This window comes from Anomalospiza imberbis, chromosome 3, assembly GCF_031753505.1.
Source record: "Anomalospiza imberbis isolate Cuckoo-Finch-1a 21T00152 chromosome 3, ASM3175350v1, whole genome shotgun sequence".
Classification (NCBI taxonomy): Eukaryota; Metazoa; Chordata; class Aves; order Passeriformes; family Viduidae; genus Anomalospiza; species Anomalospiza imberbis.
In genome coordinates, this window is record NC_089683.1 from 74,176,208 (window position 1) to 74,193,996 (window position 17,789).

At 43.8% G+C, this 17,789-nt stretch overlaps 1 protein-coding gene across 2 annotated transcripts; it reads left to right on the forward strand.

Moving 5' to 3' along the window:
• Positions 1-309: 309 nt before the first annotated feature.
• DACT2 (dishevelled binding antagonist of beta catenin 2) lies at positions 310-13,609 on the forward strand. Of its 2 annotated transcripts, XM_068185154.1 has the most exons (5): positions 310-915; positions 6,755-6,887; positions 8,322-8,384; positions 8,481-8,609; positions 11,026-13,609. In XM_068185154.1, exons 1-5 carry the CDS (start codon positions 676-678, stop codon positions 12,819-12,821), a joined length of 2,361 nt encoding a protein of 786 aa, XP_068041255.1. In that variant the 5' UTR covers positions 310-675; the 3' UTR covers positions 12,822-13,609. The 2 variants fall into 2 exon arrangements, with proteins under 2 accessions (XP_068041255.1, XP_068041256.1); XM_068185155.1 differs by having other exon boundaries at positions 405-915; positions 8,322-8,609.
• The last annotated feature ends 4,180 nt before the right edge of the window (positions 13,610-17,789 follow it).

Here is a 17,789-nt window from a genome sequence, read left to right on the forward strand (position 1 = left end):
CTGACCCTGCGCCTGGCAGGAGGCACCACTAGCCAGGAGAAGAAGGGATAGAATTACAAGCGCCACATTTTTGCGAGGGAAGCGCTGTTATATCCGGGAGCGCTCTTCGCACCATGTCCTCGCATCACTTTAATATCCACGCGGCAGCAACAGGACGACCGGCTCGGCTCCGGTCTCCGCAGCATCCCCGGCGCTCGCTCCCAGCCAGAATGGGCACTCTCACCCCGGCGCTCTGTGCCGGTTCGCCGGCCCCCGTCTCTGCCGGGAGAGGGCGGGCACCCCATCCCTTTTCGCTGCTGGGGCGGAGGACGAGGCGAAGGCAGCCCCCCGGGCAGAGGCAGGGATAGGGATGGGGTAGGCAGGAGCCGCCCCCGCGCGGGGCGGAGGGAGCGCTGGGTACTGGCTCCTCGCCCCGCGTATCCACCCGAGAGGTGGCCCCGGCACTGCCTGGAGCCGCAGCCGCTTCCCTTCGCTCCCGCCCTCCCTCTCTCCCTCCCCCGTCCCCACCTCTCCTCCAAAACCGCCAGAGCAGCTACGGCTCCGCTTCACTCTCTCCGGTGCCAGCGGCGGAGGGGGCGAGGGGACCTCAGCGCAGGCACGGCCCGGGGTGGGAGCAGCCCCGCATCCTCCCCGCCGCCCCCCTGCCATGGCCGGTGTCGCGGCCCAGCGCTGACGATGCTGCTGGGCGCCCCACGGCCGGGCGGCTGGGATCGCGGCCGGGTGGGCGAGAGGCTGCAGGCGGCCCTCGCCGGCCTCCAGGAGCTCCAGGTGCTTCGGGAGAAGCAGCGGGAGCTGGTGCGGGCCGCCCTGGCCATGCCGCAGCGGCCGGCGGCGGGCGGAGAACAGCAGCCCCTGTCCGCCCACAGCAAGGAGCACCGTCTGGAGGTCACCCTCTCCGCCTTGAAGGAGCAGCTGGTAAGGGACCGCAGTGGACGGGACGCCCCGTTGCCCCGCTTCCCGGCTCCGTGAGCCCAGCCGCAGTGCCGAGCGCGGGCGGACGGAAGCGCCCCTGGGCTGTCAGATACCCGGCTCCCCTTCGGGAGTCGCCGGCGCCGTGCTGGCACCGAGGGCAGGCAGGGCGCTGCAGCCGCGGCCCCTGCGCTGCTCCCGCCCCGCCGGCTGCGGTTCCTCCGCGGGCAGGGGCGAGCGGCCGGGCCGGGGGCGGTCGGGGTGAGCGCCGCCACAGCCGCTGTAGCGGGCGGGCGCTGCCGCGGCTCAGGCGGGGCTCACCCGGGCGGCCCAGAGCGGGCAGTGCTGGCGGCGGGCGCCGTGCCAGCGGGAGCGCTGGGGAGAAGTTGTTAACCCGGCACCGCTCATTCATCGGGCCCGAGGAGTAGGCGATGATTAACTTCAGTAATACAGCGCTCAGCTCTCAGTGGCAGCAGCCGTTTGCATAGGAGATCAAGAGATTCGCGGGCTGAGATACACCTGCATAAGCGCTCGGGGGTTAGGGTGGGTGTGTGCGCGCACACCTCTGCACCTCCACCTGTGAGCGCGCACCGGTGTGTGCCCGCGCGGCTGTGCGCCAGTGGGAGTCGATCTGCCCGGAAACGCTTCGTGGGACGGGAGTACTTTGTTCTTTCCACGGATTGCGTGATCAAAAGGGAAAAATAACTGAATGCCAGACCTTGTATTTGAAGTGCTGCCCCGGCCACTTACACAGGGTTTTTTTGGGGTTTTTTTGGGTTTTTTTGAACCTAAAAACCAATTCTGAATTGTAGCTGAAATGCGTTTTATAGGTGAGACAATAATCAAAGGGTAAAGGGCTTTAATCTCTAGTATAGGCAATTACACACTTCAGTAAACTCAGACTTAATTCAGAATCCTTTCCCTCGCTGTACTGGTGCAAGTCTTGGCCATCAGTTATCCATCAGGTGTGAAAACAGAACGGTTATTCACTCCCCGTAGGCAGCTTTCTCAGGCAGCATCTCAGGATAAAATGGGCTTTAACCTTCAGGGAAACCTAGCCTCCACTGTGTGAAAACACAGCAGCGGGCATATCTTGATTAAATTAAGAAAATACAAGACAAGTAGACAGCCAGCCACTTGATTACCTGTCATTGATAGTGTTAAGTAATGACTCTACTTTTTTTTTTTTTTTTTTTTAATTGAGCAAAAGAATTGAAGGCATTTATTGCCTGTTTGAGGCCAGTGGGGTAACAGAATCACACAGTGAGCTGTGATCATAGTGTCTGTACTTCTTTTCATGTCAGCTGTTGTGCTGTAATTACTCATTTGTGGTAATATTTTTCAAATATTAAAATAGACGGTTAATTTGTCAGGATTTTACTAGCACCTTACAAGGCTTTCCAAGAATGTGGGAAAAACTAGCCATTAAAATGGAAGGGAAAAAAGGCTGCCCTTTAATTGCTGCCCTTTAGAAATGCAGGAGTTGAGTGGACTCAAGAATAACTCTGCACACCTCCAGAGAAGGACGGATTTCACCGGTAGGTGCCAGTGCAATTATAGGAAACACATCTCTTGGGATGCCTGGGAGGGAAGTGTTCATAAAGCTTCAGAAGAATGACTCAGAAGTACATAAATCCAGGTACAGGTTCTTCAGCAAAAATACAGTTGTGTGAGTGCTTAAAGTAGTAATACAGAGCTTTTCTGATTGACCAATGGCTGCTGGAGGCTTTTCAAACTGTACTGTTCAGGCCTCCTGGTAGCTTTATTGGTTTTTTTCCCCCTGCAAATAGCAGATGTGTATCTGAGTAGAGGTGCATACCTCAAATTTCCTTAACAGCAAAGTAAACCCAGTTGAAAACAGGCTTTTCACAGTCATTTTAGAAGTAGTTCACAGATCTAGGATCTCAGTGACCACAGGCTGAAAACTTTCCCAGTGACTCATGAGCGGTGCATTGCACTTAAAACCCATGAAAGTTCTGTTCATGATTGCAGGAAATGAAGTTAAAACTGAAAACAACAGAAAATGCAAAGCACAGCATTGCTCAAGGAGTGGTATGTCTTCAGCAACAACAGCAACTGTTCTTGTTGGCCCATGGAGGGTACAGTATGTGATTGCTGCTCTGTAAGCTTTCAGATTGAGAAACTCAGTAACAGTGTAAATGTAACTTTTCCTTGCAGTGCACCTTGCTCCAGATTTCAAGGAGGACTGTAACCCTGAGCTTTAGCGTGGTCACAGTTAAATTCATAAAAAGTTTGGTCCTCACAACATAAAATGAGAACGCTGTGTCAGTTGAAAGTGGCTCAAGGCATCTTAGCAATGGAAACAAGGCAGATAAAAAGTCAAACCAGGCTTCTCCTATAATGGTAGGGTGAGAAACAGGAGAGCAGAGATAGAAACCTTAAGGACTTGATTCTGACTAGTGGGAATAATAGAGCAGAGCCATCAAATGCCATAGGCACCACGTGTGGATGCCATTCCAGAATCTCAGTCTCTTCCCCAACAACACTTACCAGAGACAGTGATCAGCTGGTCTTCTAGCACTCTGATGTAGGCAGTCTGCTACCCCTAACAGTCGTGCCCTTTTTTGCCCTCACCAGTGGCTCTTTTTGGTGGCAGAGGTCTTTTCTGGCAACTGCAAATTACTACAGCGCAGGCAGGGTCAATTCTGTAGCAGAAGAGGAGCCGAGTTAAGTGATGCCACCCACTATCAGAGATCCTGAAGGTGCTAAACTTCTCTTAGCCAAACTGTATCATGGTGACAAAGAGGAAAGAGATGCAAATTCAAGCTAATGCAAAGAAAGAAATCTATGTTTACTGTCAGTGTAGGTGGATATCAAAGGCTGCAACATCCAGTATGTTCTCAGCTCTTTCCTCAGAGGATATATTTATAAACCTTACTTTATTTTATTTAAATCTGATTATTTTGTTTTGCAGGCTTTCAGGTGATTTATGATGCTATAAAAATGTGAGAAGGGACACATTATACTGAAGAGATAAAAATAAACACTTGGTACCCTGCATTTTACACAGATTTTTCTCCTCTTTAGATAATTTTAAATATAAGAAAACATCTTTTAAATCAGGGATTGTATTTTTTTTTAATAACAAAATTTTGTCAGCTGAGAGAAGGAGATCCTTCTGGGAAGGAATTTACCTTGCTCTATAACAAGTGTCTGGGATAGATGATAGTAATTTCCCTCTGAAACTGGCTGCTTTGCACCATCAGTTGCAAAAAGACCCATATGTGGGCAAAACTAGAAAAGAATGCTATGTTTTGTGCATTCCAGAATGAAGTCAGATTAATAGAATTATAGAATGCTGATCTACAACCAAGAAGTGTCAACAGCTCCCCTTTTGACTTTGAAGAGATTAATAGTTGAGAATAGTCAAGTATGACCAGTTGGTTTTGGTGCATTGATTTGGGGTGCCTGCTTGTGTTGGTGTAAAGGAACCTGCTTTTCAGAGAGTGTTCTTCCTTCTGAAAAATGGGTGGTGTGAAGATACTCCAGATTTGCCTCCCAAAAACTGTAGTCCATTGATAGGACATGTTGGTTGGGAAAGTTTGGTCCCACACTGTGCAGTGTCCTCAAGTCTTCACAGCTGCATTGCCCAAAGCAAACTGATGGCTTTACCTGCGAGGTTTTGTCACATGAAAATTCATGTTGTGAATAGAGAAAGAGTGTATTTAGGGGTTACTCTTTTGAGTGCTGCCCAGTGTGGGTATTGGAGCGATAACAGCTTGAAACAAACACAACGGAAAAGTCATTCTTATCCAATTGGTTTGAGGAATGCCTCTCTTCTTAGAGTGCAGAAGTAGTTAACTGAAAGATCAAAGCTGGGTCAGTGGCTGGAAACATGAAAACCCAGTGGTGTGAGGCACCATAAAAGGGTTAAAAACGATGATGTAAATCATGTGTGTTGGTTAAAATGCCGTGAAAGCGCAGACAGAACCTGGAGGTATAATAAATAATGTTTGAATACCTGAGAGCCTTGTGGCCTCTCTGTCATTAATCAGAAACCACAGACTGAGGGATTGGTTGGCAAAACATTAATCATTAAGCAATTAATTCCAGCCATGGAAACAAAACTTTTGTGATTTCCTGAGTCGGTGGGATTGAAGGAGGCACGGCATGGTTTTGCTTTTTTACCATGAAGTGAAGTATTGAGGAGGTCATACATTCATCATTCAGATGGAATAGAAAATCACCTTTATTATCCATTTCTTCCCTTATTTTTTGTTTATGTGAAACAGGAAGAGGGAAAATCACTATGGATTTCCCTAAGATGCAGTAATGAACCTCTTGAGTTTAAACCTTTCTAGATATGTGACTCTTAACAGAAAGGGGCTTTATTTCTTGTGTCTTATATGTTCCTCCAGTCCTTTTTAGAAGCATGTTAAAAATAGATTTAGTTTTTTTTCTTCTCAGCAGCATCACCAGCCTCAAGAGTTCTCTTGTGAAACTCGGAGCATCTGTATTTTTTTTTTCTTACGATTTCTAATAATTTACTGATTACCTTAGGATCTTAGCTTTCTTTTCTTTTAGTATTTATAGCTATGGAGAAAGCTATGCAAATGTTAAAAGCCGAATAATTTGTACAAAAGGAAGGAGGCAAAAATGTGCACATACTGATCTTGATTTTCTGCATGTCATTTAATTTTAAGATACTTTAATTGCTTCAAGGGTCCTAGATTTTTTATTTTTATATATTTGAGGTTGGAAATGCTGCTAGAACTTCCACTTGTGTTTTTAAATATGAAATGTACACCTAAAGAAGAATCTTAATAATGTTTTTCTTACCATTTCTGAGTGGAAACCCATCCACTTGAGGGCTTTGAGCACAACTTTACAACCAACTTCAAAAGACCACCTTTCTATAAAGTACTGTAGGATGGATGGTGAGGTGTGATATAATTAGAAGAAGCCTAAATAGTACAGGGCTTTAGATAATTTGCCAGGTGCCACATGAGAAATTTGTGACAGAAACCAACTGTGGTTCTTTGGCTGGTACCTCACGCCATGGCCATCTGCCTTGCCAAGCTGACGGCTTAAATACTTGGGGAGCAACTGCAGGAGCTGTTACCTCAGATCAGCCTGGTCAGTGATTGCAGTTGGCAACAGATCTAGTTGCTAGCTTCTGAAGGATTATTCACAAGTTTGAAACACCTTTTATTTTAAATACAGTAATTTCCCCCCCATATTCAAATGCCACCTTCTCCTTCCAGGAAATAGGTGGAGATATCTGGCCACAAGACAAGCAAGGAAAACCTGCAGTAAAATAGATGTCACAATTCTTGCAGTGTATCCTTTCAACTATAAAGATGTGTCATCAAAGCCAAGGGTTTTACTGGAGTGGGCATGCTGCTTTTACTTGGTTGGGCAATAAGATGCCTCAGCCACAGTGGTTTCCTTTCATGCAGCAGATCTTAAGAGTTCACGCAGACAATCCATAATGTTTATCTCCTCTTCTGCTCAGAGGCAGCATATGGCAAAGTGCAGTGCAATAAGGATATGTTAATAAGTTAAAAGACTTCTGTCGTATTTAGAGATACAGTTCCTGCCATAGGTATAACAAAAAAAGACAAAAATTAAAGTAAGTCTCTTCAGAGTGAGTTTTGAGAACATGTTTAGCTGGGCAGAAGACAATATATACTAAGAAACAAAATGTTTTGTCCTTGTCCATCAGGTCAGTCTCGTCACAGAGAGCCAACTGCAGCAGTCCCTAGCTAAGGAAGACACTTTATGAGAAAAGAAACTTGCTGGCACAGATGGCCTGAATTCATGCATTGCTACTGAGATTCTAACTGTGATTATTCTTCATTTCCTCCTTCTTCCCTTGATTTAGTCTCGTTTGAGGAGACAGGATGTTGGCTTGAAAAGCCACCTGGATCAGCTAGACCAGCGAATAAGTGAGCTGAAATTGGATGTCAGTAAGACCTCCAGTGAATACTTGGATAGTGACAGCCGGCCCAGCTCAGGTAATGTGCTCTTGGCTATTTATTCTTAGGAGTATGGTGCTAGGAGAATTGAAGAGTGTCAACTGATAAGCAAAACTCTCTGTATTATTTGGGTAGAAACGGTGCCCCGTGGCCAACGTGGATAATAGTCATCTGGCACAGAGTGGGCTCACAGAGCTGCTATGAATTTTCCTGCAAAGTTGATTTAGTTGGAAAGTGCTCTCTTGCTCAAGCAGTATTCTTTCTGGATTATTTAATTTTTTTTTAATGAAACTTGTAGCCACACATGGAAGGAGAAGGAGGCAGATTGACTTATTAATTACCTTGTGCTGTGTAGAATGACCATTGGTAAAATGGCTAGAGTACTTAAAAGAAGTGGGGACCAACATCAATATCAACACTCTGCTTGAATCCAGGAAGGGTTCTGAACCTCACTAGGGCTTTGAAAATCATTATTGCAGTGCTCCTGTCAAATGAATTTATGTAGAAGCAAAACAGCACTATTAAAAGACACTGAGGAAAACTTTGCCAACAGAATAAAGTTCTCATGGACAGAAAGATACTGGGTGTCAGGTTTCTGGTCTGATTCACAGAGAGAGCTGTACTGCAGACTTTTATAGTTAGGATGTCTGTCAAAACCGGTTTCTGTTATCTAGTCAGAGACAATGAAAGTAGTTCTTCTAAACAGAATTTTTGCAAAGCCTCATGTCTTCAGTGACACAAGGAGATTTTTTTTTCTTGAATACAGCATACAGATTTGTAGCCTGGTACTTAGAGGGCATGTAAAAAGTGCAAGTTTCTGTTGTGTGTTTAAGTTCAGGAGTTGTGCGTTTAAGCACATGCACATAGTTCAAAAGAAAATATTCCTTCTCTGCTATAGAGAGGAATAATAAAATTTCCTACCTTGAATTTATACAAAGCTTTTTTTAATGCTTCCACAATTACTGATAATTATCTCAATACCTGGAGAGAGATGATAGTCTCCATTCTCTGTCCTTAGACATTCCAGCTATCATAGAGTTGGCAGCTCTGATCACAGGCTAGTTTTGCTCTATCCAATCCACTCATCCAATCCATGCTTGTATGCAGCTAGTACAAGTTACAACAGTGTCAGAGGTCCCAGTCTTAACACCAGTTGCATCATAATCCCCAAAGACATTCCCCAGTTAAGAACTGGGCATGATGATACAGCACTTCATCTCATCCCACCCTCAGCAGTAAGTAGGCATGTGTGTGTCAAGATGGCTCAGGGCCTAAGTAAATATACAGAAGCCCAGTAAAGGTTGATTGAATTAGAATATGCCTCTGCTGATGTTGCCTTAATAATAAATGATCATAAATTTAGGCTTGTGGCGCATAGCAAATGAAGATTTATTTTATTCTCTGCACTTTTCTTCTACAGAGCATGTTTAGTTGCTGTAAATATGAAATATCCTATTTATTTTAACTCTGCAGGATTCTATGACCTGAGTGATGGTGGTTCTTGCTCACTCTCCAATTCTTGCACCTCTGTGTACAGTGAGTCTATCTCCTCCTCCCACACCAGTCTCTTACCCAGCTCTCAACACCCTAAAGCGAGGCTCAGTGTGTTTGATTACCGACCCAAGTCTGCAGATGAAACTACTGTGCACACCACCAGCTTCCAACAGCAGGGAACCTATGTCAGCGATGGATGTCGGATTGCAGCTAGCAGAGATGTTTCTGGGACTCCTGCCAGGTCCAGACCAAGGCCAGTTTCCACAGGTAATTGATAGCAGAACTGCAAGGGAAGGGCAAATTCCTGGTTATTGCTTTTAGGACATGTTTAGTCATGTGTAATCAATATATAGTTCTCATTTTCAATACACAAAGTGAGAGTGGATCAAAACCACAGAGCCAAACCATTTACTGTCCCACTTCCCCATGTCTCCATACTCCAGATACTTTTAAACAGTAACAAATACTAGAATGAATCAATAAAAATTATGTGGATGAAACAGTAACAAATACAAGGACCTATGCTTTTAGAAATGGAAAAATACTATAGTGTATGAGATAAAATTGTAAATATTATTGAGATTTTTTTTTTTAGGTTTCAGTATTTGAAATACCTTGTGTGAAAGTGCAGGGATCTATGAAAGATTTCAAGTAAACTCAAAATTCCTTATTTGCACAAATTAATGTTGACTCACACAATGACTCTTTTTCATAACTTATGATGTACAGTTAGGGACAACAAATGCCAAAAGTTAATTGACTATCTACATAGCAGTCATGAGTCTAAAAGTGGATCAGCCATGAATTTGCATCATACTTTCAACGAAATGGACAATTCCAGATCTCTTGTTTACCATCTGTAAAGTGACATCATATCACTTCTTATCACAGCTTTTTCCATAGTGTCAAAGCAATCTGGTTTTAGAGTGATCCAGCAAGATGTGTAGCAGTTCCTTTATAGAAACAGGGAAACTATGGGGAACATCATTTCAAGTACTGTGCCACTCTGGCATCATTCCCACAACTGTTTGACCTGAGCTTAACTCACCTCTGGCTCGCTAGGAACAGAAATGAAGACCACCTATTCTATATTTAGGTGTGTAGACACACCTGAAGGGATGACAGTAATTACAGCATAAAAGCAAAGTCTTCTCAAGGCTTGTCAAAGGCTGGAGATGAAGCTGAGCTTAATGACCCATGGCTTCCATGTTCAGATTGTATATATTTTGCTCTCTCAGAAACTTTCCTTCCTTGAAACATGTTGCTGAGACTCCAGGGGCTTTATGTTTGTTATTATTTTATTTAGACTAGCACAAAAAGGGATAGCTGATTCTGAGCAGGGGTGTCGGAGAGAGACTGCAGACCTCCTTCAGCCCTTCTTCCTGGCTAAAGCCTATTACTTCCTTCACAGTGAAAAACAAAAGTAGTGGGGTAGTAGTGGGTATAGCCTTGAAGAAATAATTCTTATAAAGTTGACCACATTGCAGGAAGTGAAGCAAGATTTTACTTCAGAAAATTATCATTTGGAGAGGGGAAGAAATTTCTCTTTTCCTCTCCTTAGAGGAAATTACAAGTACAGACCTTTTGCCTTTTCTTTCATTGGCAGGCAGAAAGCTTGCTGAGACATTGCAAGCACAACATGCTTTTGACTCCTTCCTGATTTGTTTGCAAAAGAGCACAGGATTCCAAACTGCCAACAATTTCCTAAAGAATTTTCATTATGAAATTAGATTGTTAGGTTGGCATCCTAACCTGTGCTGTGGCAGGTCTATGCTTAGGTAGGACACTGCAGACCACCCCAGAATTTTGTGGTCTTTTAAACGCTTGCTGTCACAGGACACAGATAGTCATCATGTGACTATTCACATAGTTTGTGAATGATGTGGTTGAATGTGATGGTTGGGTTTCATGAGAGCATGAAGCACCCAGGAAATTGCTTAGCTGAGGATTTGCTGGCACTGAAACCTGCACTGTAGTACAGAGAAATCCAAGCTAACTGGTTCCAGAATTCTTGGTACCAGAGGTAACACAGCACCATAGTGCTCTGTTAAATGACATGTCTGGATGGAACAACCTTTCTTCGCACAAGAACACAGCCTCTCCTCTCTGTGCACAGGAGATGCTTCTGGGAGGAGGGTGTTGCAGTCAAGAAGAGTAAATTACAGCTCACTTGACAGTACTCCAGAATAGAAGAGATAGGAGTTGGTGTCTATAAATGTCATCTTCAGGGGCTACACTTTCCACTTGCCTGGGTAGTTAGCCTTAGATTTTTTCCTCTGTGAAAATAAAGATTCCTCAGTTCATTCTTCTATGGCTTCTCTGCTAAGAAATAAAAATAATCCCTTGTTTTTGTCTAGTTGGGTTCCTGCTGGTCTGTGACATTTTAGAATTTTTTTATATATGCACAGATTTACTTTCATCCAGGTAGCACAGTTTAAATTTCCTGCAAAGGAAAGTGTTTTATTATTGGCATTAAAAGACATTTTAAATTCTGTTATGCTTAGGTGATAAAAGCTTTAAAGTAATTCATTGGCCTTGGAAGACTGAAATTACTTTCTTTATCCATGCTACTTATTTTAGTAAAAGCTATCACATCTCTCTGATACAGCACTTCCAGCATGAACCAGGTTGAATGTAATTGCCTGTGATTTAATTAGGTTGTTTATTTTCATCCACCATATAGGTGACTTGGAAAGACTCATTCCAGCGGACACTAGATTTCAGAAAGAAATGGATCCCAAATCCATGTTGCCTCTATGCCATAATGGAGACCTGCACTTGCTTAGCATGGATCCTAAATTCCAAAATGACTTGGTCTCCAAGAATGGCATTGATGTGTATCCTTACCCAAGCCCCCTCCATGCAGTGGCTTTACAAAGTCCGCTTTTCTCCCTGGTGGGAACATCCCCAAAATCAGACTTCCAAGCTCCTCCCATCAAATCTATGCCTAGTACAACAGGTCCCAGCTTGATTAAGACTAGGCCAACCACTGAGGTCAAGCCAGGGGGTTACATCAATAAATTACTGCAGCTGACGAGATGCAAAGGGAGCAGTCAGGCTGAGGCCAGTGAGTGGGTTTCACCGAAAAGCCAGCCAGCCGCAATGCATCAGAGACTCATTATAACCCCCAGCACCGGTGGAGTGAAAATTAACAGCAGCAGTAGCCAGCTGGAAAAACAGAGTTCTCTGGAGAGTAACAAAGCTGAAGGGAAGCTGTCAAGAGAGGTGCCAGAGGGGGAATGTGCCAAGCAGCAGGAGACCATGAGCTGTATGAATGAAGAGCAGTCATCCACTCAGCCTGACACAGAGCCATCAGCTGTGAATAGTTGTTATCCTGCCAAGTCAGCAGCAAGGGGCTCTTCTCTGGCAGAAGAAACAGCGGCCAGCATGGAGCGCAGTTTGTCCTACTCACAGCTGTGTCAACAGGACTCTAGCCCAGACACCTGGAATTCTAAAGCTGTTCCACCCAAAAAACTGCCCATCAAAAGGTGTGGCAATGCCAAGATGGCTTACACTGGGGGTCATGAACGGGTGGCACGAGCTGAGTTTGTCCATGCTCAATTTGTCCCTGCAGAATCCCATCAAGTCCGGGTAAAGTTTGCCAGCTCCAAAACAAAGGCAGTGAAGATAAAGAGGAGGAGCAGTGAAAAAGTCGTTCGGCCTGGGAAGCAAGCCTTCTGCATGGAGAAGGTGAGAGGGTCTCATGGGGCCACCAAGATGCCTGTTGAGTGGAATCAGCTCCAAAGACCGCAAGGAATGAAGAGCCTCATGCGGAGACCTTCATATTCTGGTGACATGGCTGGCAGATCATGCTCAGAGTCGAGTCTGTTCCCAGTGCAGGTCAGGCTCCCCACTGTGCCATCCAGGCCAGAGCTCTACGGAGCCTCTGCCAATGCACTGTATTCCCTGGAAACAGCTTGTGTAGACACAGCCAGCAGGAAGAAGCAGCGCAAGTGGCAGTCCACAGTGGAGATATCTGCCAAGGCCCACCCAGCCAGCCTGTCTCACAGCTTTGGCCTGGGAGCGCCAAGGCAGCCAGCAAGGAGAGCCGGCATCCCACGCACTGTCAGCATGAGGAATCCCTCCAAGGGTCAGCACCACGGAGATTGTGCCAAAAGTGAGTCAGACCACTCTGAGTACTCTGCAGAGTGCGCTTCCCTCTTTCACTCCACCATTGCAGAGACCAGTGAAGGGGAGGTCAGCGATTTCACAACCAACCGATTTGGGGACAGTGAGTCCAGTGAAGGTGACTGGGATGGCAGCAGTAACAGTAGCAGCCTTGCTCTTGACTATGATGAGGGGGATGAAAGTGAGCTGATTTGGCCTGAAGGTTCAGTCAGACAATCTGTGACTGTCCAGGCCTCTTCCAAGCCTCTTCCTCCAGTGCCCAAAATCTGTCGCATCAAAGCTTCAAAGGCACTTAAGAAAAAGATAAGGAGGTTCCAGCCTGCCTCTCTGAAGGTCATGACCATGGTGTAAGGGAGAGCAAGCATCTATTTCTTACAGTGAGACATCCTGCTGGCTCTCATTTGCAAAATAAAAGGACTTATGTGCAGAAAAAAGGACTTTCTTAAAGGAGCTGTGAATAATCCCTGAGTCTACACAAGGGATCTCATTTGTTAATGCCTGGACATAAATGTCACTGTATGTAATTCCCTCTTTTGCCATGTATTCTGTAAATATGAATCTCTATGTATATTATGTTACGACTTTTTTTAATTATCCAGAAGGGTCAACATGATGAAAATGAAAACAACCTCCGCTGTAACATTTTACAGGCAGGCCCTTGGTGTTTTTTTTAACCATATGCACCCACAGTATCTGTCCAGACACAAAGACTTGCTAAGAAGAAAGTGTACTTCTCTCTTGCAGTCTGAAGTCTGTATTAACCATCTAGCTGTTATTGTCATCATATGGAAAAGCTCTGTCTTCGACATAGTTTTACTTTATTTCAGATCAGCCATCCCATACCTTCTCCCAAACTTCAGGAGGGTGAGTCTGTTCTTCCGTAAAAACATAGCGTGCTTAATCAAGAAGGCAAGCGTATTTGTGAATAAGAACAAGACTTCAGTTTGCTTCCTTTTTTTTCAAAATAGCATAGGGTTGTTTTTTCAACCCCCTCTATATGATGTTCCATATTATTGTTCATTTGTTGAATGGATGAAAGAGCATGAGGGCCACATGCCACAGTGTGTGATTAGCTGAGACAATAGCTTTTCCCCTGAAATTGCAAACTCAATAAATACTATTTAATGTACTTCTGAAAATTATGCTTGTCTGACTTTGATGTCTGAGGAAAATTATTCTGGTCTCTGATATGAAACAGTTCTGTGTTTTTATGATCACTGTGCAGGGGGGTTCTTTTATATTTTCAAAGGATAACTGTAGCTCTGTCAGAACCAGGGTCCGCTCACCCTCTACCTCAGGAAAGCTTTTTCAGTACCTGTTTCTAAATGAAAGAATTTGAAAATGGTATTTTTATTGAAGACAGGGTAGTGTTTAACTGACTCACTTAAACTGATGCAATTTTGTCAGAAGAAACTCTTAATGTAAAACATATATTTATGTTTTACGTTTTATGTTTATATGCGTAATGTGTTTTGAATGCATTTGAGGGCACTGACATGAAGCTTTGTATCAGTGTCTAAATTGAAGAAGTCAATTTTTTGTATTCTGACAAGCAGTCTTAATTCTTTCCTCTGAGCACAGCAATCTGGAAGCTGAGCTGAGGTTCACCCTGAATTTACAAAAGAGCAGGTATTATCCTCCTACCCTATTTCAGTGCTCAGTCTAAGTACATACCTGGCCTAGGAGATGTAGGCATTACCTCACTCAGCTGCGTGAACTGGATCTGAAACAAAAGGTGAGTGTTTGCAGAAACTGGGTAAAAGAGTGGTTGTTTACTCCAAGGATTCAGTAGCAAAGAGAAATATAGAAAGACAACTTTCACTCAATGCCTTCTGTTTGGAAGCTATTTTATGTTTTGAAACCGCTCATTTTTCAAATAATTTGTGGAAAATGAGGAGAAAAGTAAGAGGTATGTAAAGTAATTTAATTCACATATTCTAACTAGCACATAACATCCTTACTGTAACTAGGAAAACATTACATTTTAGTCAGTGGAATATGTTTGAACATTTTTTCATTGTTCTAAGGGTATTGGACATAATCACTCTGGTAGGATTAATTGGAGAATTTCACAGGTCTGGCAGTGGTTTCTTGTTCAGCATGTCTAGCAACAGAACAAACAAAATAGTGATTTATGCTTTGTTGACTTTCTACACCATGAAAGAATTCTTTTTTCCATTTACACAAAAGGCTTCATTTGGGGAGTGTGTCAAAAGTTACATATGATCTTTTAATCCAGGGATTTTCTGTATTGGGGTGGGGTTTATTGGTTAGATAGGAATTTTGAGGGTGTTTTTTTCATGAAGGAGGAAATTGTTCTTAAGTAGAAAAGTGCTCTGGGTAGGAGTGTTCTGAAACCTGGTAAAATGTGCCACCCAGTAGCTCCCTGCCTTTTTATCAGAGTAAGCTCAAACAATAAATTTGTGGTCCCACAACTCAGTAAATCCCGCTTTAGGGCTGTTAATACTCCGTCAGAAATGTTGCCAGACACATGATGAAAGTGTTGATACAGAATGAGCTCAGGCTGCCAATTCAAATAAAGAAAAATGATGACATAATTTTGTACTGACAGGTTTTATGCCAGATGAGGTATCATTGCCTCTACGACTCACGCTTTCTGCCAGGTCAGATACTGTCTCTTCTCCCAGAGCCAGCATAGACCCAACATAAAAGAATAAAGCTGGCCCAAACATCATCCTGTGTTTTGGTTAATTTGACAGAAATACGATTATGTGCCCACAGTTGATCCAGGGGAAACCTGTGGTGCTGGAGAACCCCAGCAATGCAGAGGACCTGCTGTAAGGTGTTGAGACATTGCTATGTGCAGTGATGCTACTGTGCTGTGACTTTTTGGCAAGGGCAAAACAGGTGGTGCTTCCTGTCTGTACTGCAGGACATTGGATGTTCTCCCTAGCACTGCCCTTTGGAAACACTGCTTTCATCTGCTGGGGCAGAAACTGCATTGGGACCAGAGCTCTGGAAGGAAGAAATAGGACAGTGCAAAACAGGGCAGGAGACTTGGGTGGCCAGTAGTTCAGGTATACTGACACAAAAACATGATAGTTCAGTGTACTGTAGTGTGTTTTGTTGGCAAGTACACCAAGAATTTTGATAACCACTAGGTGCAAGTGTGATGCTTCTGTTCATCGGAGATTGGGCTAGCTCTGCAGACAGGACCCTAGAATACCTGCCACCTAAGCAAACAGAGCTGAAACATACTTAAAATCAACAAATGCCAATAAATACTCTATGCACTATTCTTTTATGAGTATGTACTAAACATCATAAAACTACCATAAAAATATCTGTTAGCCTCATCATGAAAATAAGGGATTCCCAACTATGGGATCATGGCCATACAAAATAGAAGTATTCACTGTTTGTTTTCCTTTTTAGGAGAAATCTACAAAACCTTTTTACCTCATAGCCTCTTGTACTATAAAGGCCCAAGAGAATGCAAAAATGTCAGTTGATGATACAATTAGAAGTCTAGCACCAAACCTGAAAAACTTTGGCAGTGAGAAGTTTAGCACTTTTACTGTGACTTGATTAGCAAGTGTATAGATCTAATATAGTTCAGAGCAGCTTTATGCAGAGTTTCTGTTACAGGAGCTAACATCTGTCATCATCACTCCAAGCAGCTAGTGAAACAAAATAATCTATGTGCCAGATCAGCAGTTTCCTTCTGTCCTAGGCAGACATTTACACTTCAGTGTAGGAGCAAATTGCTCCTAAACCACAAAGGAAAGAAAAGAAAGTAAAGAAGAGAATAGAAAGGGAATTAAGGAAGCTTTAGGAGCAATTTGCAGAATAGATAATAATTATTATTTTTAAAACTTTTGTTAATCCTTTTATTGCACAAACAATTTTGGAACTGGATAATTACCAGTTTTCTGGGCCATGACACAATCTTAGATTTTGAAGTTTACCCAAACCATGGGATGGAGTCAGAGAACTGATGTTTTGTCAGACCTTCATTTGCAGTGACTTCTGGTCAGGCAGGACACTGGGCAAAAGAAAAGCAGCAGTAAGTCTCAAAATCAGCTGTGGATGATTCTTATGCTGATGAACTTGAGCCCAGTGGACATTTTAAGGCTATGCTGGAGTCTTTTGTGCTTTCTTCCCCATTCTAATATGAAGCTCTGAAGGTGGGAGCTGAAGGAGAGAGGTGCTGCAGGAGCTGCTGAAAGGCAGGTGGTAACAGTAGCTCTTTGGGGAGTTAGTTGTTGCCGACAGGATAAAGCAGGCTGAACATGGCACCAAAGGGTTCTGGTGGTTCCATCCCCAACAGCCTTTGCTAAGTTCTTTAAGATCCTCTTAGGGCTGCAACCCACCCCCACCACTGCTATGTGGCAGTGCTCTGATTTGGATGCTGCACTTGAAATACAGGCCACCAGCACCCAAAGCACACCACAGGACCATCACTCATGAGCTACAAGATAAGGGAATCCAATCCAGAGTCCTTCCAGACTACCAAGTACAAAACCCCCAGTAAGGCAAAGAAGTGTGCAGCAAAATAAGGCATCTGTGACTGCTGTCTGACAGGGAACAAGACAACAGGATGCCAGGGAAGGACTATCCTACCACTGCTCTTCTGAACCAATAGCAGTGGCTTTCATTTTCCAGCCCTTTTTGAGCCCTTCTCAGTTCCACTGAGGCTGAAGGATTCACTCCAGCTGTGCTCAGTGGAAGAGAACAGCTCAGCTTTTAAGTACAGCCCCCCCCACCTCTGCCCTCCACACCACAGCAAAGCATTTGGCTCCTGCAGAGAGCTGTAGTTCCTATTGCTCCCTGACCACAAACTCAGTCCTCCTCATTGAACATGCTCCCAAGGAAGCTGCCCTGACATAAGCAGCTGGAATGACCATGAGAAGGGAAGAACATCGTTATCATCATTATTCTGGAAAACAAGGAGTCCTTCACCTGAAACTTGCCTGTGCGGAATTAAAACATCCAATAACACCAATACAGAATCCAGATGGTTTTCCCGTATCATGTATATATATATATATATATATATATATATATATATATATATATGTGTGTGTGTGTGTGTGTGTATATATTTATATCTTATAAGGAAACCTGGAGTTCCACCATTAGCTGCTACTCTGTAAGGACAACTACTGTGATACATCAGGTACAGATGAAGGGTGATCAACAGGAAAATGCTCAACTAAGGCTTGATTTTTGGTATATATGCTTATGTTTGAAGCCATCACAGTATGCCTGCTTATATTGCAATGCAGAACATCAGCAGAATAACAGTTGAAATGAGCAGAAGTCCAGCCTCTATCGATTCTATTAATTCTGTGTGTT